The sequence below is a fragment of the Arabidopsis thaliana genome, assembly GCF_000001735.4.
Source record: "Arabidopsis thaliana chromosome 1 sequence".
Lineage (NCBI taxonomy): Eukaryota > Viridiplantae > Streptophyta > Magnoliopsida > Brassicales > Brassicaceae > Arabidopsis > Arabidopsis thaliana.
In genome coordinates this window covers 10,806,583-10,828,011 of record NC_003070.9, presented here as the reverse complement: position 1 = coordinate 10,828,011, position 21,429 = coordinate 10,806,583, and the positions used below count along the sequence as shown (strand labels likewise).

At 37.9% G+C, this 21,429-nt stretch overlaps 8 protein-coding genes and 1 long non-coding RNA gene across 19 annotated transcripts; 6 read left to right on the top strand and 3 right to left on the bottom strand.

Moving 5' to 3' along the window:
• Window positions 1–1,606: 1,606 nt before the first annotated feature.
• Window positions 1,607–3,375, bottom strand: G3Pp3 (Major facilitator superfamily protein). Its single transcript, NM_102793.2, has one exon. The coding sequence runs from the start codon at window positions 3,249–3,251 to the stop codon at window positions 1,719–1,721; it is 1,533 nt and encodes a 510-aa protein (NP_174344.1). The 5' UTR covers window positions 3,252–3,375; the 3' UTR covers window positions 1,607–1,718.
• Window positions 3,376–4,108: 733 nt separating this feature from the next.
• AT1G30550 (S-adenosyl-L-methionine-dependent methyltransferase superfamily protein) lies at window positions 4,109–5,851 on the top strand. Of its 2 annotated transcripts, NM_001160914.3 has the most exons (6): window positions 4,109–4,380; window positions 4,463–4,697; window positions 4,787–4,922; window positions 5,178–5,269; window positions 5,391–5,514; window positions 5,603–5,839. In NM_001160914.3, the coding sequence occupies exons 1-6, from the start codon at window positions 4,371–4,373 to the stop codon at window positions 5,669–5,671; spliced, it is 666 nt and encodes a 221-aa protein (NP_001154386.2). In that variant the 5' UTR covers window positions 4,109–4,370; the 3' UTR covers window positions 5,672–5,839. The 2 variants fall into 2 exon arrangements, with proteins under 2 accessions (NP_001154386.2, NP_001319114.1); NM_001332910.1 differs by having other exon boundaries at window positions 4,247–4,697; window positions 5,603–5,851.
• Window positions 5,852–5,956: 105 nt separating this feature from the next.
• Window positions 5,957–8,517, top strand: AT1G30545 (S-adenosyl-L-methionine-dependent methyltransferase superfamily protein). 2 transcript variants are annotated; one of them, NM_102792.7, is made up of 7 exons: window positions 5,957–6,097; window positions 6,183–6,417; window positions 6,490–6,625; window positions 6,727–6,818; window positions 6,896–7,019; window positions 7,106–7,652; window positions 8,276–8,517. In NM_102792.7, the coding sequence occupies exons 1-6, from the start codon at window positions 6,052–6,054 to the stop codon at window positions 7,172–7,174; spliced, it is 702 nt and encodes a 233-aa protein (NP_174343.4). In that variant the 5' UTR covers window positions 5,957–6,051; the 3' UTR covers window positions 7,175–7,652; window positions 8,276–8,517. The 2 variants fall into 2 exon arrangements, with proteins under 2 accessions (NP_174343.4, NP_001321929.1); NM_001332909.1 differs by having other exon boundaries at window positions 6,183–6,625.
• Window positions 8,518–8,592: 75 nt separating this feature from the next.
• Window positions 8,593–11,396, top strand: AT1G30540 (Actin-like ATPase superfamily protein). Of its 4 annotated transcripts, none has more exons than NM_102791.5 (7): window positions 8,593–9,071; window positions 9,479–9,626; window positions 9,714–9,905; window positions 10,211–10,339; window positions 10,521–10,690; window positions 10,777–10,907; window positions 11,008–11,396. In NM_102791.5, the coding sequence occupies exons 1-7, from the start codon at window positions 8,840–8,842 to the stop codon at window positions 11,059–11,061; spliced, it is 1,056 nt and encodes a 351-aa protein (NP_564358.1). In that variant the 5' UTR covers window positions 8,593–8,839; the 3' UTR covers window positions 11,062–11,396. The 4 variants fall into 4 exon arrangements, with proteins under 4 accessions (NP_564358.1, NP_001321926.1, NP_001321925.1 ...); NM_001332906.1 differs by having other exon boundaries at window positions 9,397–9,626; NM_001332908.1 differs by having other exon boundaries at window positions 8,649–9,071; window positions 10,521–10,907; window positions 11,008–11,317.
• Window positions 11,397–13,400, bottom strand: UGT78D1 (UDP-glucosyl transferase 78D1). The gene is made up of 2 exons (NM_102790.4): window positions 12,606–13,400; window positions 11,397–12,509 (listed from the first exon to the last, which is right to left on the bottom strand). Exons 1-2 carry the CDS (start codon window positions 13,093–13,095, stop codon window positions 11,638–11,640), a joined length of 1,362 nt encoding a protein of 453 aa, NP_564357.1. The 5' UTR covers window positions 13,096–13,400; the 3' UTR covers window positions 11,397–11,637.
• A 235-nt stretch (window positions 13,401–13,635) lies between these two features.
• AT1G06347 lies at window positions 13,636–13,922 on the top strand. Its single transcript, NR_139067.1, has one exon. It is a non-coding gene; the product is annotated as an other RNA (long non-coding RNA).
• Window positions 13,923–14,232: 310 nt separating this feature from the next.
• AAE14 (acyl-activating enzyme 14) lies at window positions 14,233–17,615 on the bottom strand. Of its 4 annotated transcripts, none has more exons than NM_001332903.1 (10): window positions 16,774–17,615; window positions 16,575–16,647; window positions 16,275–16,446; window positions 16,088–16,193; window positions 15,908–15,998; window positions 15,619–15,812; window positions 15,421–15,548; window positions 14,961–15,346; window positions 14,690–14,892; window positions 14,312–14,595 (listed from the first exon to the last, which is right to left on the bottom strand). In NM_001332903.1, the coding sequence occupies exons 1-10, from the start codon at window positions 16,971–16,973 to the stop codon at window positions 14,466–14,468; spliced, it is 1,683 nt and encodes a 560-aa protein (NP_001322322.1). In that variant the 5' UTR covers window positions 16,974–17,615; the 3' UTR covers window positions 14,312–14,465. The 4 variants fall into 4 exon arrangements, with proteins under 4 accessions (NP_001322321.1, NP_001322320.1, NP_001322322.1 ...); NM_102789.5 differs by having other exon boundaries at window positions 15,908–16,005; window positions 16,095–16,193; NM_001332905.1 differs by having other exon boundaries at window positions 14,233–14,595; window positions 14,690–15,346; window positions 16,774–17,135.
• A 457-nt stretch (window positions 17,616–18,072) lies between these two features.
• Window positions 18,073–18,812, top strand: AT1G30515 (GATA zinc finger protein). The gene has a single exon (NM_102788.2). The coding sequence runs from the start codon at window positions 18,146–18,148 to the stop codon at window positions 18,578–18,580; it is 435 nt and encodes a 144-aa protein (NP_564356.1). The 5' UTR covers window positions 18,073–18,145; the 3' UTR covers window positions 18,581–18,812.
• An 11-nt stretch (window positions 18,813–18,823) lies between these two features.
• On the top strand, window positions 18,824–21,082 carry RFNR2 (root FNR 2). 3 transcript variants are annotated; one of them, NM_102787.1, is made up of 5 exons: window positions 18,824–19,051; window positions 19,380–19,439; window positions 19,612–19,953; window positions 20,051–20,270; window positions 20,363–21,026. In NM_102787.1, exons 1-5 carry the CDS (start codon window positions 19,028–19,030, stop codon window positions 20,860–20,862), a joined length of 1,146 nt encoding a protein of 381 aa, NP_564355.1. In that variant the 5' UTR covers window positions 18,824–19,027; the 3' UTR covers window positions 20,863–21,026. The 3 variants fall into 3 exon arrangements, with proteins under 3 accessions (NP_564355.1, NP_849734.1, NP_973942.1); NM_179403.4 differs by having other exon boundaries at window positions 18,828–19,051; window positions 19,609–19,953; window positions 20,363–21,082; NM_202213.1 differs by having other exon boundaries at window positions 18,850–18,927; window positions 19,609–19,953.
• Window positions 21,083–21,429: the final 347 nt, after the last annotated feature.

Sequence of the window (21,429 nt, the reverse complement as noted above, 5' to 3'; positions counted from 1 at the left end):
TTCGATTTCAATCTCTATGTCTTTCAATCGACTTTGAAAAAAATCATCTACAACTCTTAGTTTTCAATTTGGAAGAAAATTTGTTTTTTTTTTTTAATTTATTAAGTTTTAATCAAGTCAACTGACATTTCTCTAAAAACTAGTAACTGTTGACCAAAATTTTGCCCAAAACTATTAATTTAGCAACAAATTAAAGATTAAATTTGCGTACACAATAGTTAATAAATTATTATGTTAATTGCAAATAGTTAAAATACAGAAAGAATATTTTTTCCTTCAAGATGACAATATTTTGGAGATAAATTAAATAAATAGCAATTATTTGACTTAAATTGGGTTTTGGACAATTCTATAATTTATTTCATAGCTAAGGGAAGCATAATTTCATCTAGTAACATATAATTTATTAGATGAATATTCAATTTAGTAAATACATGTTCAAGTTTATGATTCCAAATTTACATTTTATCTATGTTACAAAATTACAATGCAAGAAAAAAACATGTTATTAAAAAAAATTCACATTATCAAAATACAAAATGGCTCTTATTAAGAAGAAAAAAATATCATATTTATGTCATCTATCTAATTTCTCTTAAAACTATTATCATATCATTAGGCAAATTTTACTCTCAAAACAAATAAAGAAGTCCTTGAGACCCAAAAAAAAAAAAAAAAAAAAAAAAAAAGGAGAAAAGAAGAGAAAGAGACAAATGATAAGAGCGGTGGCAATAATAGGGAAAGTGGGTCACATGCACTTGTCCGGTAGATCATCAGCATTCATTAATAACCCCTCGACTCTAATTTCCTATTTTATCCTCTCGTCAACCTACGCTTGCTTCTGGACACGTTAAGGTCTCTTTTGTCTTTACGATATCGTTTGGTCCGTACCGTCCCTAGAAGTACACTAGTCGTAGTAGCAGGGAAAAAAACATTTGTTCACATTTCTCATTCATACAATCAAATCACCCATCTATTTATTTATTGTTACAACCAGTAATTAATAGTGTGCTTGTCCCTCGATCAATTTTTCATATTCATACAGAGCCCATATAGGATTTTAAGCCCATTTTGATATGGAAAGATTGTGGTTGTCCCAAGTGTGTGTTACAAGGCAAGGTTTATTATATAGAGCTAATTGTACAAAGTCTATTTGATATAAGCTATGCTTTTATTTTGTAATGTTTAGGCATAGAAGTGGATGTGTGTACAAAGATTCTAAAATGCAGCTCCGCTTTATCTAACTGAGAAATGTTTTGGGTTTGGAAGAAGCAAATAAGTTCTTTGAAAACCATACCAGAGACTATACTCTCATTTGATGTTTTAGGATAGTGACGAATCATTTCACTCAAACAAGTTTTGAAGTTGGAAACGATTGTGATTTTTATTTTTATTTTTGGGTAAACATACTTCTTTGCAGGCATGCTATTGTGTATTGCAATTGGCTCTCATGTTTGGTTTTGGAGATCTTTATTGTTTTCAGATAGAAGATTAATGCATAAGTAACTTATACCGGAAGTTATCCTCCTTGGGTTAGGTTAGTTACATCATTCATACCTTACAATAGATAATACAATGACAAGACACAGTAAAACCAAGAGGGATGTTTTCATTCAAACCTTACAATAAATAATACAAGTACGAAGTCATGTAAGTGAAGACAAGTCAGATTGAAAAACAAAAGAAACAAAAAGAAAAAAGATCAAAGTCATGATATATCATATGAGGACATCAATGGGAGGTCTTGATGTAGAAGCAGCAGCGACTTCATGATCTTCTTCAGAAGATCCATACAACAAAGTTTTCACTTCTTCTATAATAAGCGTAGTGAGCAACAATCCAGAGATCAAAGCTGCAGTCATCAACATGTAAAACACAGCATCCCAACTAATCGCAGCGATATAACCTGTAAGAACAGGTCCAATGGCTGCACCAACTGATCCTGTTCCATCTATAATAGCAGTCACTGTAGCCAAAGCCCTTGCATTGCCTTTAAGCGACTTGTGAGTACCGAGATCAGCTGCAACCGCGGTTGTGATGAGAGCGTAAGGTCCATTAACAAATAATCCAGCTACGAACATGAGGATGATATTGATTGTCATTGAGACATGACCGTATATTCTGTAGAGGAACAGAGCTGGGATTGTTAAGTAGATGAATCCTCCGGCTGTAATTGCTCTCCCGTCGAGCTGGTCAGAGAAATATCCGGCTAAGATTCCTCCAACAACGCCTCCAACATCGAAGAGTGTCGATAAGTTTCCCGATGTCTCCTGTGACAATTGTTCTCCTCCTATCTCAGTCTGGCTTACGTAGAAAGGAAGCCAATAGAGGAATGTGTAAGAGACCAGTTTGGTGAAGAAGAGACAGAAGGCGAAAGGAGCAACACCGGGGATTTTCCAAGCCGCTAAGAACCCGACAGCTCTTCTATCGAATCCAGTACTCGTCCTAGAGCTTAAGAAACTCTCTGTAATGGTGTCACCGAGTCTCATTGTGGAATCAACTTCACTCCCATCTCTCTCAGCTTCAACAGCATGAGGGTTCACAGGCAAGAATAGGTAAACCACAATGCCAAGAAACGTAATGAGCAAAGCCGGACCAACAAAAGACCATCCCCAACCAAACTTCAAAAGCCCCGTAGCGATTAAAGTCCCAATGATATTCCCTAATGATGTATGAGCACTCCAAACACCCATAATGACTCCTCTCCTCTTCTTATCAAACCAGTTTCCCAAAACCGCAACCACGCAAGGCCATCCAATAGACTGAAACCACCCTGCCAATGTCTGAATCGCAAGGAAATAGTAGAAAGCATGGATATTGGCCCAAAAAGCGACTCCAAACAGAGCAGTACACACTCCTGTCCCGACCATACCTATTGTTAGAAACGTCCTGAGGTCCAAACGATCACCCAAATGACCAGCCACAAACATTCCAACCGCGTAAACAGAGAGGAAAGCCAAATCGATTTGTCCAAGCAGAGCTGTTCCATCTGGACCATCGAAAGGAGCCCATCCACCTTTATCTGCACCCTTGAAATGTCCGGTTGGTTGTTCAGAGAGTGTTCCTTTGACGATGCTGTTAGGCTTTCGTGTTGCGTGGAAGGCAATATAAGCAATGAAGGTCAAGACAAAGACCATTGCTTGATATTGCTTGAAAGAGAGTTTTCCTGAACGCCTGAAACGTTCTAGGAAATGAATACCTGGTGGTTTTACTTCTTCATAGAGGAATTCAGATGAAGTCCACGACGCCATGTCTAAAGCTTCTTCTCACGTGACCAAAAAAACCTGAATAGAGAGATCAAGACAACAAAAAGTCAAAAGACAAAACCAACTAGAATCACTCAGAGGACAATTTAAGAACAATCTTAAACATGAGATTGCCTCATTCAACACACAAATTTTAATGAACTATGAAATTTGAAGAGAAGAGAAAAAATCTCTACTTCTCTGTTTTTTCTGCAACTTAATGCTAGGAAGGAAATAAGCACTACTATATAGTTAAAGAACGTGAGAATAACTAACTTAAATTACCTAATCAATCTCAAGCTCCTTTGGTGTATTTTTAAATAGTTTGACTTTTGGCTCATATGCTTCAAGTTACTATCCTCCCACTTTTTCTAGTTTAAACTTCACAACATGTACAGAACATACAAATCAAGAATTCAGATTCATCTGAGGAAAAAAAATACTAGAAACAACAAATATCCGTTAGTACAAGAGAATATACCTAAAAGCTTATATAATTACTCGAAGAAAGGAAGCAAAGGAACCACAGATTGAAGAGACGTTCTTAAGTTATGATCGTTGAATCAATCCTACAACTTAAAATTGTAAATTATCTTCTTGTGACTAAGATTACCAACTCAGTCGTTATAATGATTCAAACCATGGAAATATTAATGTATTTGACTTTTTTGTGATTAGCATATATCTCATGCTGTGTAACTATCAAATCACGTCACGTGAGCTGCCTCTTGCTGTTACGGGATTGCTATGTTGACCATACCAAAGATTATGCAAGCAACTTTATATTATATATCATTAGCATTTAGACTAAAACATCACAAGAAACCAGAAAAAATGACCTTTGTTTTTTTCAGGAAACACAATTTAAATTCATCAAAAACACCATCATGAAATCAAGCCTTAAGATTTTCAAAATTGATCTATTTCTTTTAGCCGGTCCGGTTTAATCCAAACCGGTGGAGATCAAATTAGCTCTTTAAATATTAAAAGAAAACGAATATTTCGATTCCCGGGAGATTCGAACCAATACTCTCTCTTGTCGGACCATTCTTCACTCTCTTTTTGGCATTGAACACAAAGTTGACTTTTTTTTAGTGAAGAATCACACTACACAACACGAGATCGATGAAGAAAGGTAAATAAACACTGCTCAATGTTCCAATCTTATGTGACTTTCTTGCTTTCTTATATATCTCTAGTTTTTCTTTACTCTACAGAAGCAGAATCATTGATAGAGAAAGAACATGGTACGAATCCTAAGATCAGTAGGTACTGGATTCAACGTTACGATCTCTTCTCAAAATACGACCAAGGTATCGAAATGGATGAAGAGGGATGGTACTCTGTGACTCCCGAAGAAATCGCAATCAAACAAGCCGAGAGATGTCGTGGGAAAGTAGTAATTGATTGCTTCTCAGGTGTTGGTGGTAACACTATTCAATTTGCTAAAGTGTAATATTAACTTTATCTTTCTCTCTATAACAAGTATGTGATTAATGGTTGTAAAATATGTTTTTTTAATCTTTATACCTTTGTTTTAGATGTTCTTCTGTTATAGCTATCGATATTGATCCAATGAAGATTGCATTAGCAATGAACAATGCAAAGGTTTATGGAGTTGCTAATCGTATAGATTTTGTCACTGGTGATTTCATGCAATTAGCTCCATCTCTCAAGGTAAATCTTCTTCTCTCTATAGATTTTTTCTCCTCAAAATAGAGATCTACAAAGGGTATCTAAACAAATTTGTATCCTAATTTTTTTTTTTATAAACAAATTTGTATATACATAATAAATAGTAGAACAATTAATTCAAATGAATACAAAAATGGAAAGAAAAAAGAGAGAGTCTCAAATAAGTAATAACATTGAAACAATAGTCACATATAGATTCAAATCATGCATATATATATGTTCTACGTACTTTGGCAGGGAGATGTATTGTTTCTTTCTCCACCATGGGGAGGTCCAACGTATAGCAAAGTTGAGAGCTACAAGTTGGATATGCTCCTACCGAGAGATGGGTAAGTAACATATCTAACTCTTAACTATTGGTTTAGATTTGTGTTCAATACATGATAAAGTAGTGCTTAATTCTTATATATTGTAATACATATCTTGTAATGAAGTTTTGGTTTTGTGTAGCTACTCACTGTTTCAGACTGCCCTATCGATTACGCCTAATATCATCATGTTTCTACCGAAAAACATTGATTTAGCCCAATTGGAAGAACTCGCTTGCCTCTCGTCACCTCCTCTTACTCTTGAGGTACTTTATTTAATGAACACTAGAAGAGCTAATTTGTTGCAAACTCTTTTCTTGACACTTTTCATATGCATGCTATGCACGATTTCAGATAGAAGAAAACTCCATTGGAGGCGAAATAAAAGCCATTACAGCTTATTTTAGTAGCAATGTGGTTTAGTTGCGAAATCTTTCTACATAAGGAAACAGAGGAACTGACTCTTGTCTTTCATTATCTGTTCGACTGTTCCTACATTTTTATAATTTGTAAGAGATGTTTTTTGAACAACTAGAGGATTTGATTCCCACTTATGAACTTCCAACTTTTATTATGAAGAAAAGTTAATAAGTTGATATTAAGCTACTCAATATTACCAAATCCCAAATACAAGCGATTCATGGACTGACTCGGACCGGTTTAATCCAAACCGGTCGAGAATCGAGTGTTAGTTAATACCGAGAATTTCGATTTCCCGTAGAATCGAATCGAACCCCGCTTTATCTTCTCGGACTATCAGAGGCGTTGAACGAGTTGACTCTTTGACTCACGAGTCACACAACATGACGAGATCGATGAAGCTCAAGAAACGATCGCGCTTGAAGAAAGGTAAATAGAAGCTGCCCAGAATCTGTGCGCCTTTCTCCAATTTTTGAACTTTTCTGATGAAAAAAACCGAATACTTCTTCTGCAGAGGTAAAATCAACGATAGAGAAAGATAATGGTAGGAGACATAAAATCACTAAGTACTGGATTCAACGTTACGATCTCTTCTCAAGATATGACCAAGGTATCGAAATGGATGAAGAAGGATGGTACTCTGTGACTCCTGAAGAAATCGCAATCAAACAAGCTCAGAGATATCGTGGCAAAGTGGTGATTGATTGCTTCTCAGGCGTTGGTGGTAACACTATTCAATTTGCTAAAGTGTAAACCTTTTTCTATCTCTCTCAATATCAAGAAGATTGTGATGTTTTTCTAAAGGACTCTTTTTTATATAGATGTTCTTCTGTTGTTGCTATTGACATTGATCCGGTGAAAGTTGAATTGGCGATGAACAATGCCATGGTTTATGGAGTTGCTAATCGTGTTGATTTTGTCATTGGTGATTTCATACAATTAGCTCCTTCTCTCAAAGTAATCTTCTTTTTCTTCTCTCTATCAGTTTTTATATTTCTGCAAGTGTGAAGATTTATTTTGACCCTTTTGTTGTTGTTGTTGTTGCGCTTGTCTACTAGGGAGATGTAGTGTTTCTTTCACCACCATGGGGAGGACCAATGTATAGAGATTTTGAGAGTTACAATTTGGATATGCTTCAACCAAGAGACGGGTAACAAAAGATTACTTTACCTATTGATGTGTTCAATATAGTTGTGGATCTTGTAATGAGTTTTTGTTTTGGTGTAGGTACTCATTGTTTCAGATTGCTCAGTCCATTACACCTAACATCATTATGTTTCTACCGCGAAATGTTGATTTAGCACAAGTGGAAGAACTAGCTTGGCTCTCGTCGCCTCCGTTAAATCTTGAGGTAAGACGCACTGTCAAGAAGAATACTAGGAGAGCTAATTTATTGGAAACTATTGTCTTGACAAATTTGTTATGCTGTGCTTTCAGATAGAAGAAAACTTTGTTGGAGGCAGAATGAAAGCTGTAACAGCTTATTTTAGTTGCAATGCAGTTTAGTTTAGAAATGGGAACCATTACATTAAAAGGAAGTATCTTTTAGCATCAGCATTAGAGGAACTGATAATTGAATACTCTTATTATTCACTATCTGTTCTTACAATATTATAATTTCTTGAAAAGATTTCTTATACTAATTCCAACAAAGATACAAAACTGTCATTCGAATTTTGAATTGTCTTCTATCTTACTTTTAGTTTGTAACTAAAAAATAGAACATTAGAAAAGGAGTAACCAGATAATGAATGACAAGTTGAGGAGTAGTCGTATGATGAGTCCTCCATAGTAAAGGAGGAACTGTGGGTTCTGCAAGAGGAGCAAAGGGTTAGGTTCCTTTTGGGAATTTTAAGGGTACATAGAGTCAATACTTCTCAAACTCAAGCACCTTGAGCTCCTAGAGGATTTGATATCCCACTTATGAACTTCCAGCCTCAAGGGTCCTTCCAAAACTGGTTCTGCAGCGCTATCAAAATCCTAGGTATGACATCCATTCCATTGTACATCCCATGTCGTTCATTTCTTGCATTTTCCCGATGGGATGTGAAAGGGTATCCTATCGCTTGACTTGCTTATTTATTTATGATGTTTTTTGTGGCTATGCATCTCGGCGTAGTCACACCTAGTGGAGTTTAAATCCTGCACTGTTTATATTTATTTGCATAGAAAAGCCTAAAAACAAAAGGTTGCATGATTTTTCTTTTCACAGTTTTACTTCCACATATTGCATTCTAGCCTTCTAGGAGTGTTCTTATGAGTTGCATTTACACTTTGCATGTTTTAGGAGGAGATGATCTACTCTAAGAGAACAATGTTCACTTTAGGTGAATCTAACAAAGCTTAGCTGTGCGAATGCTACCTGGAGTGATAGGAAAAGTCTCTAATCCATTAAGTCACGTGGCTCAAGGACTCACAGAACTAGGAGGTTTCTAGGGATATACTTCTTAGCGGTTTTAGTGTTTTGTCATTCATGTCTCAGCGTAGGATTTGATTTGGTTAGGAACTTAGGAGTTGTCCTAGCATACGCAACATTTTAATCTACATAACAGGTTCTTGATCTAATCGATCATTAGCACTCAGAACCACTCTTGTTATGATTTGCAGGTTGACAGAGCCAGCTAGATCTTCAACAGCACTAGTCATGAGACTCATGACTCATATAACAAGCTTCCCAATTACCGGAGGTTTCCCTTTTGTCAAGATCCAAAGCAGAAGATTCGTTTCTCCTCTCATGTGTTTTGAAACTTGCTTCTTCCTTTGTCAAAACGATTAGAACGCTTGTGTATATAATTTCATCTGAATACTAATTTTCATGAATATTTTTTCAAATACAAAGACTATTATCATTTAACCGAATTCTGTAGTGTGTAGATAAATGTATCTAAAAATCTACTCCTCTTAAAAAAGTTACCTATAAAAAGAAAAATCGTGTATGAAAGATTTTGCTATAATTGTTAATCCTCTGTCGTTGATAAACCCTTTTAAAATAATATTTCCTGAAAAAGTCAACAAAGACAGAGAGATATATATCTTTCGACGAAATTGAAAATTTCAGGTATCCTTGATCTCCGATCGAAAGGGCACTAATTTCTTACTGGCGTGTCTCAAGTCTCGACGACCCATTTCTCCATCTTCCTTGACCTCATCTGGGTTGGTTTTTATTGGTGAATGAGGAATCCACATAGCAATGGAAACCTTCGGAAGCTTGAAGCTGATGGAGGAGGAGAAGCCACGGAGGAGAACGGTTTCGTAAACGGCGTAATCTTGGGCCTTGACGGTGGCGCCACCTCAACGGTATGCGTTTGCGTTCCATTTTTTTCGTTTGGTGAACGTTTCCCGGATCCTCTTCCGATCCTCGGTCGTGCCGTCGCCGGTTGCACCAATCGCAACAGCGTTGGAGGTTCCGTCTCATATTCTCTATTCAATTTTGAATTTTGAATTCAGCTTTTTGGGTTGTTGAACTTTTCTGGAGTTTGTTGAATTGCGATAATTTTAGCTCCGGGCAATAGATATCAATGAATGTTTGGCTTTGATAATCATTAATAGGAGTGTGTCTGATCTAATTTAATCAAGTTCTGTTGCAATGTGGTACTTGCTCTTAGCTGATTCTGGAATTGAAAATGGATTTGTTCTTAGCTGAATATAATAACCATTGTGTGTGTGTTTTGGTTCTAGTTGTGTGGAATTAATCTATTTTGTGTGTGCGGTATTGGTTTTGCTTGCAGCAAATATTTGGATATAGCTGTGGCACCACTTGGATATTTCTTCCATATTAAAGTCACCTTTCAATGTGCATCGTGTATGCAGAAACTGCAGCAAGGGATTCACTAGAGCAAGTGATTTCTGAGGCACTTGTACAGTCTGGTTTTGATAAATCAGATGTTCGCGGTGTATGCTTAGGTGTTTCAGGTGTTAATCATCCCTCAGACCAGGAAAAGATAGAAAATTGGATAAGGTGGTAGTCATGTCCATTGTGAATTAGGTTATAGGAATTTTAGGTGTAAATCATCTCGAGCTTACCCTCTTCCCAAATGTTTTGCAGGGACATGTTTCCTAGTCATGTCAAGGTATATGTTCAGAATGATGCTATAGTGGCTTTAGCTAGTGGAACCATGGGAAAGCTCCATGGCTGCGTTCTAATCGCTGGTACAGGATGTATAGCTTATGGCTTTGATGAAGATGGCAAGGAGGCTAGGGCATCTGGTGGTGGACCAATCTTAGGTGATTGGGGAAGGTATCTTTCTTCCCATGTTGTGGTTCATATCAATTTCAGTTCTACGATTAACAAGAAAAAATCACATCACAATGTCTCTGCTTTCGCATTCTTTCTATCCAGTGAGGTTTGTTTTATCACCGGTTCCATCTTGCCAGAAGAATATTAGTTTTGATTTTACCTCGTATAAGGCTTCACAGATGCATGAGTCAAAATTATGATTGTAGCTGTAGACTTTCTCATTATATAGTTGTTGGAAATACACTTGAAATGTATTGAGATTCCTTAACCGATAATTGTGTGAATGATGATGTGACTATTTACAGTGGCTATGGAATTGCTGCACAGGCCTTAACGGCGGTGATTAGAGCTCATGATGGTCGTGGCCCACAAACGATGCTTACAAGTACCATCTTAAAAGCACTTGGACTCTCCTCTCCAGACGAACTCATCGGGTACCTTCTTTTTCAAACTAATGACTGATCTCAAAACATATGCCTTTCTATAATTTCCTTGTATCCATCACTGCATTTAAAAATCTTCAGACCTGAAGAGAAGTGCTCCTTTCTATTTATTGTCCCGTAGGACGAAAACCGTACACAACTTAAAATGCTAGTCTAATGTTTCTGGATGTAGTTGGACTTACGCTGATCCATCTTGGGCACGTATCGCTGCTCTTGTTCCTCAAGTAGTCTCTTGTGCAGAAGCTGGTGATGAAATTTCAGATAAGATCTTGGTTGATGCAGCTGAGGATTTAGCTCTCAGTGTGAAAGCTGTTGTACAGAGACTTGGTTTATGTGGCAAAGGTGATTTTACATGTCCAGCTGACTCTGTTTTTTATTCCTTTGCTCGACACCCGGTTCCTTAAAGTATCAGATTCTTCTTGTTTCAGATGGGACAGCTTCTTTCCCGGTTGTAATGGTAGGCGGAGTCCTTAACGCTAATCAGAAATGGGACATTGGAAAAGAAGTCTCTAAGCGCATTAACAGATACTTTCCAGGGGCTCAAACTATCATACCAAAGGTTGAATATTCTCTACCTCTCATTCATTATCTCTCTCTCTCTCTCTCTCTCTCTTTCCCCGTCAACGACTGAATAAGTGTGTACTGGTATGTATCTTCAGGTAGAGCCAGCTGTTGGAGCAGCATTGTTGGCCATGAACTTCTTATCAAGTTAACAAGAGAATTAATCGGCCACGTATAGCTTCATTATTGAAATCAATGTTTCTTGAATCTTCAGAAATGCCATGGTGATATATATTTTTCTCCTACTGTGGTTTTGGTACATATGTACAATAGTGCATAAGAATCTCGTTGTCAAATTCCAATTCTTGCTATTGATGATCTCTTTTACAAACATACCTACCTACTCAACAAGAAGAGATAACATTCAAGCAGCAGATGATCTAAGATTACCAAGCAAGAGTTAAATCATACTTGTTGAACACAACTCATGTAATTATGAAATAGGGCTAAAAGGAACTTCAAATAATGATTTTAAGTATTTCCTGAATTCAAGGTTAATCGTCTAATAGACTACAACTTACTTTTATAAACTTTGTTAATTGTCATAAAAATAAACATAGATCCGAGTAAATATAGATATCAGGTACAATGAAAATCAACAACCCTTTGAAATAGAATAGATCCATACACTCTTACTTTGACAAAATAGAATAGGCACACACTTATTTGACTATGATTTTGTTAATTTTGAAATCACATTTATAGTCTTCAATTATGTTGTAAACAACCTAAACTTTCACAATTTCGTCCAACAATATTTTGAAATTCTCTAAAGAGCTTCCTTTCATGGAGAAATCTTCTTGGAGTTTTTCTTTAAGCTTCTTGGCATTAGCCTTCATCGTCTTACCATCATCATGAACAAAAACATCATTCAAACACTTCTCAAATCCTTCTTTCGTGAAGACTCCATTATCCATCATCACTCCAACCTTCCACACAACCTCCACTGCTCTTCCGTTGAGCCTATTATCCGCCAAAATCGGTCTGCCGATCATCGGTACACCTGCCGACACACTCTCCAACACTGAGTTCCATCCACAATGTGTCACATTCACACCCATTGCCTCGTGTTTCAGCAGTTCCACTTGTGGAGCCCAAGGAACCACTATCCCTTGCTCTCTTGTCCGATCCAAAAACCCTTTTGGTAGATGAACCATGTTCTTCTCCTTCAGCGACCAAACAAACGGCACTTTGCTTGATTCCAACCCTTGTGCTATCGCCACAAGCTCTTCAGGAGGAGGTTCCATGACGGTGCCGAAGCTAATGTACGCTACAGAAGCAGCTGATCTCTTCCCCATCCAAGCAAAGCAGCCATGAGGATCACGCATCTCTTTCTCCGATGTAGAAGATAATAACGTGAGAGGGGCGATGTTCAAGAAACGTTTAAGTTTGGATCTTAGGTTATAGTTCAATGTAGGTTCTAACTCTTCAAAGGAACTGATGAAAACAGCAGAGGCACGAGGTAAAGCAAGACTCATTTGGTATAAAGCCTTTGGGAAAACAGAGTCCAAATCTTCAAATACAACTTCCTCTGGTATATCTTTAACTCTGTAATTCTCCATTCCTGGTATAAACCCTAATGTCTCTTCCATACTCACATCTACCAGGAGATAAATAATAATAATAACCATAAATACATACAAAGTGTAGTAGCTGAATTTGTGGAATAATCACTAAACGCTAAAAAGCTAGTTACCTTTGAGACCGATGGTTTCTCTGATGAGATCAGTGTAGAGATGAGCACAGAGTGAGTTTGCTCCGCCGGCCCAGAAGGCAACCCAAGTCGCGTTCAGCTCAGCCGCTATGTCCGCTGCGAACCAGAAGAAGGCATCTGTTAGCATGCATGTCACTTTCTTTCCAACTTCTATCTCTGCCGCCGCGATTTCGCTCCGGAAAATACGTGGAGCCGCTTCGAGAAACAGCTCGACCATCTCCAGTGGATTCCCGAGCATGGTTCCCTCCGGAACACCGTCAGAGACGTCGTGGACCTTGATGTTCTCGGGATGATCAGAGGAGAACAACGACGCGTTTGATCTTGCGGTGTTGAAGAAAGAAAAGATGGTGGAGGGAGAAGCGGCGGCGAGACGGCGAGTGACGGCTAAGAGAGGACCGGCATGAGCGCCAACGGGGAAAAACGCGAGAACTGCCACGTGGGAGTCTCTGATTGGCTCGGAGAATTTGGTCATGGTTAGTGTCGTGAGTGAATGATAAGAAGGAAGCAGAAGCAAAGAGGGTCATTAAATAAGAATACGGAATAGAGCAAGTAAGTAGTAAAGAGCTATGGCCAGTGAATTTAATTGCTCTGGACAGTGGTAGGTACCACTTGAAGAACGCTTACCAAACTTAGAGATTAAACTAAGCTTGAAAACAAATCTAATTAAGAGATTAAACTTAGAGATTAAATATACACTTACAAGTACTTGCTTAGTTTTTCTATAATTTTCTCTCTCTATAAAAGAATGAAGTGTTTCCTATAAACATTGCGAACAATTAATGGTGTCTAAATTACCTCTCTTTCGATCTTATTTGGCTTCTTCTTCGTTTTTAGATTCTAGGTCAAAAGTCTTGATCAATCAAGAGTGTCTTTAAAGATGTCTTTACTCTTTGAATGGATGTAACGGACAAAGCGGTCTAATTTGTCTACGGTTTAGTCTACTTCATTTTTGAAGCAGACAATAAACCGTTGTGGACCAAGTTTATTTGTATGTAAAAGCGGTCCGCAGATAAGCCGCTGCGGTTTTCTTTTATCTTTTTTGGTCCAGACCACTGTGGATTATAATTGATGAATAGTAAATAAAAAGTGGTATGATCGGAGGTTTTGTCCGCCGTAACCATTCAAACCCTTAATGTCTTGTTATAGACATTTTTGTTATCTTTCTTCATGTGTGTCTTTAATCAAATATTAAAAAATTAGGGAAGACACCTCCATTTATCACCACGGTGATGCTTTGAGAGTCTCAATCTCTGCTGATGATCATAAATGTAATATGAATTATTTATGGTCCCATCCCATCCCATCAGTAAAGTAATAACATATACATATAGTTTTGGTAGGTAAAATTAGTGGTTCCTGATTATTGTACGGTCATGCATTCTTTTCACGTTGGAAAAATCAAATAATATACATTTAGGTTTGAATCCACTTTATTATTGTTCTTTTTTTGTTCTGTGCAACCATATTTATATTAAAATTAATTTACAATTACAACAACCAAGAGAAACACGCAATTTTTTACCAAAGAGATCCAGTTAAAATAAAGCTTGAAAACGATATGATAGAAGATTAAATCCATAGATAGTTAGATACTAATCGGAAACTTCTTTGAGAGAGAGCTTCGAAAATGATCGGCTTGAAGTCTTGATACAAGAATGGGTTTGGTTTAGTTGATCACAGAGAAAAATGATCGGCTCGAAAATATTGTTGATTTTGATCTGTATGGTTTAGTTGTCTCTGTATTAAAGGGCAATAATGGGTTTAATGATCAAACTAAAACTAACTAAAAATTTGTATCATCAAACAAATAAAGAATGTTTTAACGGTTTAAAATTGTAATGATCAGAGAGAGCTAGTCATGATTTGGAAATGAGACAAAACTTGTCTTCGAACTTCATCTCTTTTCACTTTCCCAGTTGTTGTCAACGGAAACTGCTTCTCCCATCGGACAAACCTCTTCGGTATCTTAAACCTGTCCAACAAAAGTTTCATGAATTTCATCAAACTGATAAGTATATATACAACAATTTACTCGTTAAGTAACTAGATTATCAAAGATATTTTACCCGGTTAGGTTCTGTGTTCTGCAATGATGTTTGAGTGTCTCACTTGACAGTTGGAAACTTCCTTTACGGTTTTCAACATCAGACCATATCCATTTCTCCTGTAAACGAACACAAGCAACGACCATCTCTCCAAGACGAGTATCAATGACGCCTATCACCACAGCAGAAACAATCCCTGGATGCTCTACTAGAACAGCTTCCACCTGCGTAAATTCAATCCATAAAAAAACTTGAGGGTAATATCGAGCAGTTTCTTGTGTTGGAAGGTAACCTCTTCGGGGTAAACATTCTCGCCTCCAGTCTTGATTCGGCCATTGGACCGGCCTATAAGCCATAAGTTACCAAACTCATCAAAGGCCCCGATATCACCTGTGTCAAGCCAAGCTTCATTGCTTCTGGATTCTGATGTTTCAACATTTTCTTGAGCTACTTGATGACCCCAATATCTAAGCATAGTGTGTGGTCCGCGCGTTAGAATTTTCCCGACCCTCGATGAATCTTCGTCGAGTTTAACCATCAGTTCGATATGAGGGGCAGGCTTGCCAACACATGTGCCTTGCTTTGGTTGGTTAAGCAAAGGATAAGTCACCTTAAAAGACTCTTGTGTTGGATCATGGAGAGTCATGAAGGTCAGCGAAGAGCACGCCTCTGTCATCCCTTTAAAACCAACATCTCAAAGTCAAAACATTAACAAAAACGGTTGATTTAGAAGCTTGATGAGAGTGACTCACCATATGCTGAAAGTATCCTCGCACATGGGAAGATGTTCACAGCTTCTTTAAGGAGTTCGCTTGATAAAGATCCACCTCCGTTTAGTATCTTTCTCACACCGCGGTTTTCAGCTCCATTTTTCGTTGTCCTTTGAGTAAAAGTATTTCAGCCAACCAACGGTTTACAGACCGAAATTTACTTCAAGCAAGGACTTTTACCTGTTGACACGAATAAGATCAGCCATCATAGCTGGGACGGTGATGAAGCAAGTTATATGGTTTTGTTCCATAACTTGAAGAGCTGTTTTGGCATCAAACTTGGGCAGCAGAACATGGCAAGCTCCAACCATTAGCATGGCCATAGCTGATGACAGACCGCCGATATGAACTAATGGAGACGTGTGCAAATACACCTGCAGAGAAATTTAAGAGACTATTTACTTACGGAAGTATTCAGCTCTATAGATTTCATTGAGGACAAACAGATAAGTGGAGGTAAAAAGCGTACATCATCCTCACCGTAGCCAGCAATAGCAATCTTAGCTAGAGACTGTGTTATGAAAGCCAAGTGGCTTATCGTCACACCCTTGGGTCTTCCCGTTGTACCTATCCCAAGAAGGCGATAAAATCGAAACAAAAAGAGATCAAGTAGCCTGAAGATCATTATGGAGGAAGCAGAATCAAACATGTTGTACCAGAAGTGAAACATATAACAACAGCATCATCAGAAGCCCAAGCATACGTTGCTAAGGAAGGCACCAGTGTACGCTGTTTAAGCATCTCGGTTGTCAAAACTGGCCAGTAACAAAAAAAAAATTGAGTCACAATTCCATCTCCTTAATCTTGAGTTTTAAGGTTTATAAAACAAATCATACACTGGTTAAGTTCATTTGCAAAATCTGTTGAAGTAGACTCCATCAACACACGCCATTTCAAGGAAGGTATATCTCCATTTTGAACATCAATGCACCACGAGACACATGTCTCATCAGTAACCAAAAGCACAGGTTCTACTAGCAGCATTGCCATTTTTGCTTCTTTCAAGCTCTGCCCTTTCACACAAATAAATCATTAAGAACACCAAATAATGTGTCAGGAACTTTATTTTACACATAACACAATATACTAAAAAGGATGTAATAAGCAGACACTGGACTTGAAAAAGAGAGACTGACCCATCTGTAATTCAAAGGAGCAACTACTCCTCCAACCAATGCAACAGCTAATAACCACTCCAAGAACAAATCACTGAAACCACAAATAACAACAAACCAAACTTTCAACGGTTCAGATTCAAAAAACCCAAATTTTAAGTCCTCACTCACTCCATTCATTCAAATTTGAAAAATTCAGAACTTTCGTAGAAAAATGTACCTGTTAAAAGCAGCAATAGAGACGACATCACCGTTTCGGAGGCCGAGACGAATCAGTCCGGCGGCAAGGCTCAGTACGCCGTCAACGAACTCCCTGCCGGTGCGCTTCCGGTTTCCGTAGACTGTGACGACGGCGTTCCGTTTGACGGAGGCTAGCCGAGTCAAACACTGGCAGATGTGAGGCCGAGAGTGATTAGCCATTCCGGAGAAGGGCAAATTATGAAATTCACAGTGTCATCCAAGTTTACTGGAAGAAGAAGAGGGAGACAGAGAGATTCGATTTTGTGTTCTTTCCATTGATGACGTGGCAGTACATGTCATCGCATCGACGACCTCTCCTTATCTTACGTTATCTGTAAAGAGAGAGTATCATCGTTTTTGCGTTTGGTGACTATATAGGCCAGGCCCAATTAAAAATGGGCTTTACTATCAGATTAGTAACTGACCAAGGTTGAGTTGAAACTTGAAACATTGGAGATAAAAAATTGTTTCCAAGATCGAAGTGAAAACAAAAGATACAGTACTCAAATTCCTCTACTAACACTTTTGAGATGAAGATCAGCTAGCATTGAGAATTTGCCTGAAATGATTTATGAGAGAACGCAAGGTTTTGGAAACGAGGGAAAGTGAAGGGTAATGCATTTTTGAGATACGTGCGAAGCAGTTCACAGCGAATTCGTTTGGGGGAGACGTAAACGACTCACATGGTAGATGCTGAAGCGGCGACTCAACTTCTTCTTCGGGGATCATCATCGTTGGTGGAGTCAAAAAGTCATGAATTTTGTTTAATTTATCTTGATGCAAATATCATTGTTTTTCTGTTTCTGGAAATTTATGTTTTTAATTGATGAAAAAAAAACAACTTTCAAGGATTCTTCTTTGCTTTCAAGAAATAGAACCTTGGATACCACTCAACTATAAATCTATAACTGCTACTGTAGTTTACTTGTTATTTTTCCTTTTTCACGCTATTTAAAACAAATCTTATTATAGCTATATTATAAATCGATGACAAAAATACTCCCGAGAAGTATATGGTAAATTCAAACTGGAAAAATAAAAATGGGAGGTTTTATATTTCTTAATTTGTGTTAGATCCCCGTGAATTTAGGGCCAATCTCCGACAAGGAAACTCACGAGAATTATTTATACCAAATTCAGACAAAGCACAAGAGTCGAGAGACACTGTTCCTAGCCAACGTGGAATAAAGAAATACTACATGTTTAGTCGAATGTAGTGGCAACATTCGAAGTAGCTTAAAACGGAGTCGTTTCGTCTTGTTTGGATTCTCGTATAAAGCCTTCCTTCACGGGAAGGTCTTGTAAAGTTGTTGTAACTCTCTTTAAGCCTAAGAGAAAACTTCAACAAGAAAATGGCCGCACACAAAACCAGTGAGTATCCACCGTTGATTTCAATGCTGATCATGTTCATCATCGTCCTAGAATCAACGATTATCAATGCAAGAGAATTACGACCGTCCGATCACGGTCTCGAGTACTACTACGAACCAGGCGAGTCATCAGAAATGACGTCATTCTTTGGACCACCTTCTTCAAATGATCTAACGTCGATATCATCACCGTCTAGCTCGATATTGCCGAGTGCGGTGAAGTCTCCAATGAAGACGCTATCAAAAGATCAGGATGATGATCGCGTGATGAATCACGTGCTGGTTGTGGGCAGCTTGGTGTGTGGACTCTCCGGCGTGGCTTTGATGGTCGCTTCTGCTCTCATTTATTTTCTCGGTTACCCGAAAACGCAAAATTCCTCTGTTAATTGTGATCACATTCATAATAATACCAAGTAGAATCGTTCCTTTTTTTTTGGGTTTTCTCTATAATTTTCTCAATTGTATCAAGAACAATAAAGATGTTATCATGTATTATTGTAAGAAAACAGATACTAATAATCTTTTGGTTGGTTATTGATTATGTTTGGTGTGTTCGGTTCAGGAAAATGATTTGAACTGGTTCGGTTTGGGAACATTTTGTCAATTCGGTTCGGTTATTGCTAATAATGAATTAATTTTTAAAGCTTACAAGAAAAATCTAATTAATTAATTAAGAAGTCTGAGAGCGTCAGTTGGAGGAGTCCAAAAGAGGAGAAGAAGGAAGCTTGGCCTTTGAGGAGATTCAAAGGATCGTGTTGCTTACTGTATTTAAAAACCCTAGAGTTCATCATCATCTTCCTCTCATTATTGATTGCTCTAATCAGGTTCCGACGAGACTAATAATCCTTTCTCAGATCGATAACAATGTCTCACTCTGCTGTTTCTCAGGTCAGATCCTCCACACATTTCCTTATTTTTTTAGTCAACGATTGGATTTTATATCTTCTTGATTATAGTGATTATAGCTGGAGAGTTTCGAATCCTCTGTTTTGTTTAGGGGTTTGATTTGGGTCTTAATGTTCCATTTGTCTGTTTTCGGAGAAAACGAGGGAATTTTTAAAAACTTTATTGATTTGAGGTTTTATTGATCTTTAATCTGGGTTTAGGCTTGTCTTTAATTCGATTAACGATCTTTTCTTAGTGATCCTGTATTTGAGTTTCATTTGTTATCAGAAAGGAGTTTTAATCTGATGGAGTTTAAATTTCTTCTATACAGGCTGGTGCTGTCTCAGTTTCAATTGAAAACCAACGTTCTCTTAGAAGATCCGTCTTCAAGGTGATGCATCTAATCTCTCATATAAGTATAAAGATTCGAGCTTGAGCTGTGTTCATACTCAGAGTCATGGATTCTGATTGTCTTCTACATGATGTCTATTGTTTTGTTTGCTTGAGTTTGATCTTAAACCATCGCTTGCTTTGTGTTGTACTCTATTTCCATTCTGCAGCAGAACAATAGCATAAGCTTCAACAGCAAGTCATGGTCATCTTCTTTAGCATTGAACCAGAAGACAACAAGCATAAGAGATGGGAAACGGTACCCGAGCACGACAATATGTATGTCGGTTCAACAAACAAGTAGTTCCAAGGTTACTGTCTCTCCTATAGAGTTGGAAGACCCTAAGGATCCTCCTTTGAACTTGTACAAACCCAAGGAGTCTTACACCGCTAAGATTGTCTCTGTGGAGCGAGTAGTTGGCCCGAAAGCCCCTGGAGAAACTTGTCATATCGTCATCGATCATGATGGTAACCTTCCTTACTGGGAAGGACAGAGTTACGGTGTGATTCCTCCAGTAAGTCATGTCCCTCGTGCTGTTACGTTGTCTTCAAATTGTTACCACCATTCTTAATCTCTTAAATCTATTAATGAACTGGAACTTTTGCGTGTAGGGTGAGAACCCGAAGAAACCGGGAGCGCCACACAATGTGCGCCTTTACTCAATTGCATCAACAAGGTACGGAGATTTCTTTGACGGTAAAACAGCGAGTTTGTGTGTACGTAGAGCTGTTTATTACGACCCTGAGACTGGAAAAGAAGATCCTTCAAAGAACGGAGTCTGCAGCAACTTCCTATGTGATTCAAAGCCCGGTGACAAGATTCAAATCACCGGTATGTAAACTAATTACCCAACCAACTGATCTCATACTTAAAGACCCCTTGGACTAAGTTTTCTTTTAACTCAATATACATTTCAAAACCAGGTCCATCTGGGAAGGTAATGCTATTACCCGAGAGTGATCCAAACGCGACACACATAATGATAGCCACGGGAACAGGAGTGGCTCCATACAGAGGCTACTTACGTCGAATGTTCATGGAAAACGTCCCAAACAAGACATTTAGCGGCTTAGCTTGGCTCTTCTTAGGCGTGGCCAACACCGATAGCCTTCTCTATGACGAAGAGTTTACCAAGTACCTAAAAGACCATCCAGACAACTTTAGGTTCGACAAGGCATTGAGCAGAGAGGAGAAGAACAAGAAAGGTGGAAAGATGTACGTGCAGGACAAGATTGAAGAATATAGTGATGAGATCTTCAAGCTTTTGGACAATGGAGCTCATATTTACTTCTGTGGGCTTAAAGGAATGATGCCTGGGATTCAAGATACACTTAAGAGAGTTGCAGAAGAGAGAGGTGAGAGCTGGGACTTGAAGCTTTCTCAGCTCAGGAAGAACAAGCAGTGGCACGTTGAAGTCTATTGAGCTCTTTATTTGTATTTGCTGTTTTTGATTTTTGATTTAAGAATCGTAATAAATTTGAATTTGGTGTTTTTCTACTTTTCAAACATGATATGATGATAATATCTGAAATTTGTTGGTTTTGAGAAGAGAATATTCTCAGAGAATAATCAATATATCATTTATGTAGTGACATGAGCCATCAAGAAAACGACGAAAAGGTATATACTATTAAAGTTGAGAATAATCTTATCTTACATGTGCTGCCATAAACCCAACCAAAGGTTATAGAATATTGCATAAAATATTCGAATCGCCTAACGTCATTTTAATGAAAATTTTAGAGAGTTTATAAATCAATAAATCATAATAATCATCGGTTTACCAAAACATAAGTATTTTGAATTTTCGGCTTTTGTTCGGTTATGTAGCTGAACAATTCGAATTAGTGTCATAGATTCATACCGAACCGAGATTACTCTCTTGTCTGATGTCTCTAGAATTCAAACAAATACGAACCGGTTTCGCTATCGATGACTCACACAACAGAAAATACCAATAAGAATCGGGCAACGGGTAGAGGTTAGGTCC

What these genes read in the sequence shown, in the direction of transcription:
- G3Pp3 (NM_102793.2), bottom strand. Translation starts at nt 3,251, where the DNA reads ATGGCGTCGTGGACTTCATCTGAATTCCTCTATGAAGAAGTAAAACCA.
- AT1G30550 (NM_001332910.1), top strand. Translation starts at nt 4,399, where the DNA reads ATGTTCCAATCTTATGTGACTTTCTTGCTTTCTTATATATCTCTAGTT. An exon ending in ACTATTCAATTTGCTAAAGT is followed by an intron (nt 4,698 to 4,786) that starts GTAATATTAACT and finishes CCTTTGTTTTAG; the next exon opens with ATGTTCTTCTGTTATAGCTA. An exon ending in AATTAGCTCCATCTCTCAAG is followed by an intron (nt 4,923 to 5,177) that starts GTAAATCTTCTT and finishes GTACTTTGGCAG; the next exon opens with GGAGATGTATTGTTTCTTTC.
- AT1G30545 (NM_102792.7), top strand. Translation starts at nt 6,052, where the DNA reads ATGACGAGATCGATGAAGCTCAAGAAACGATCGCGCTTGAAGAAAG. An exon ending in ACGATCGCGCTTGAAGAAAG is followed by an intron (nt 6,098 to 6,182) that starts GTAAATAGAAGC and finishes CTTCTTCTGCAG; the next exon opens with AGGTAAAATCAACGATAGAG. An exon ending in CGCCTCCGTTAAATCTTGAG is followed by an intron (nt 7,020 to 7,105) that starts GTAAGACGCACT and finishes CTGTGCTTTCAG; the next exon opens with ATAGAAGAAAACTTTGTTGG.
- AT1G30540 (NM_102791.5), top strand. Translation starts at nt 8,840, where the DNA reads ATGAGGAATCCACATAGCAATGGAAACCTTCGGAAGCTTGAAGCTGAT. An exon ending in CAATCGCAACAGCGTTGGAG is followed by an intron (nt 9,072 to 9,478) that starts GTTCCGTCTCAT and finishes TCGTGTATGCAG; the next exon opens with AAACTGCAGCAAGGGATTCA. An exon ending in ATCTTAGGTGATTGGGGAAG is followed by an intron (nt 9,906 to 10,210) that starts GTATCTTTCTTC and finishes GACTATTTACAG; the next exon opens with TGGCTATGGAATTGCTGCAC.
- UGT78D1 (NM_102790.4), bottom strand. Translation starts at nt 13,095, where the DNA reads ATGACCAAATTCTCCGAGCCAATCAGAGACTCCCACGTGGCAGTTCTC. An exon ending in AGAAACCATCGGTCTCAAAG is followed by an intron (nt 12,510 to 12,605) that starts GTAACTAGCTTT and finishes ATCTCCTGGTAG; the next exon opens with ATGTGAGTATGGAAGAGACA.
- AAE14 (NM_001332903.1), bottom strand. Translation starts at nt 16,973, where the DNA reads ATGGCTAATCACTCTCGGCCTCACATCTGCCAGTGTTTGACTCGGCTA. An exon ending in CTGGCTACGGTGAGGATGAT is followed by an intron (nt 15,813 to 15,907) that starts GTACGCTTTTTA and finishes ATTTCTCTGCAG; the next exon opens with GTGTATTTGCACACGTCTCC. An exon ending in GATCTTATTCGTGTCAACAG is followed by an intron (nt 15,549 to 15,618) that starts GTAAAAGTCCTT and finishes TTTTACTCAAAG; the next exon opens with GACAACGAAAAATGGAGCTG.
- AT1G30515 (NM_102788.2), top strand. Translation starts at nt 18,146, where the DNA reads ATGGCCGCACACAAAACCAGTGAGTATCCACCGTTGATTTCAATGCTG.
- RFNR2 (NM_179403.4), top strand. Translation starts at nt 19,028, where the DNA reads ATGTCTCACTCTGCTGTTTCTCAG. An exon ending in GTTACGGTGTGATTCCTCCA is followed by an intron (nt 19,954 to 20,050) that starts GTAAGTCATGTC and finishes TTTTGCGTGTAG; the next exon opens with GGTGAGAACCCGAAGAAACC. An exon ending in TGACAAGATTCAAATCACCG is followed by an intron (nt 20,271 to 20,362) that starts GTATGTAAACTA and finishes TTTCAAAACCAG; the next exon opens with GTCCATCTGGGAAGGTAATG.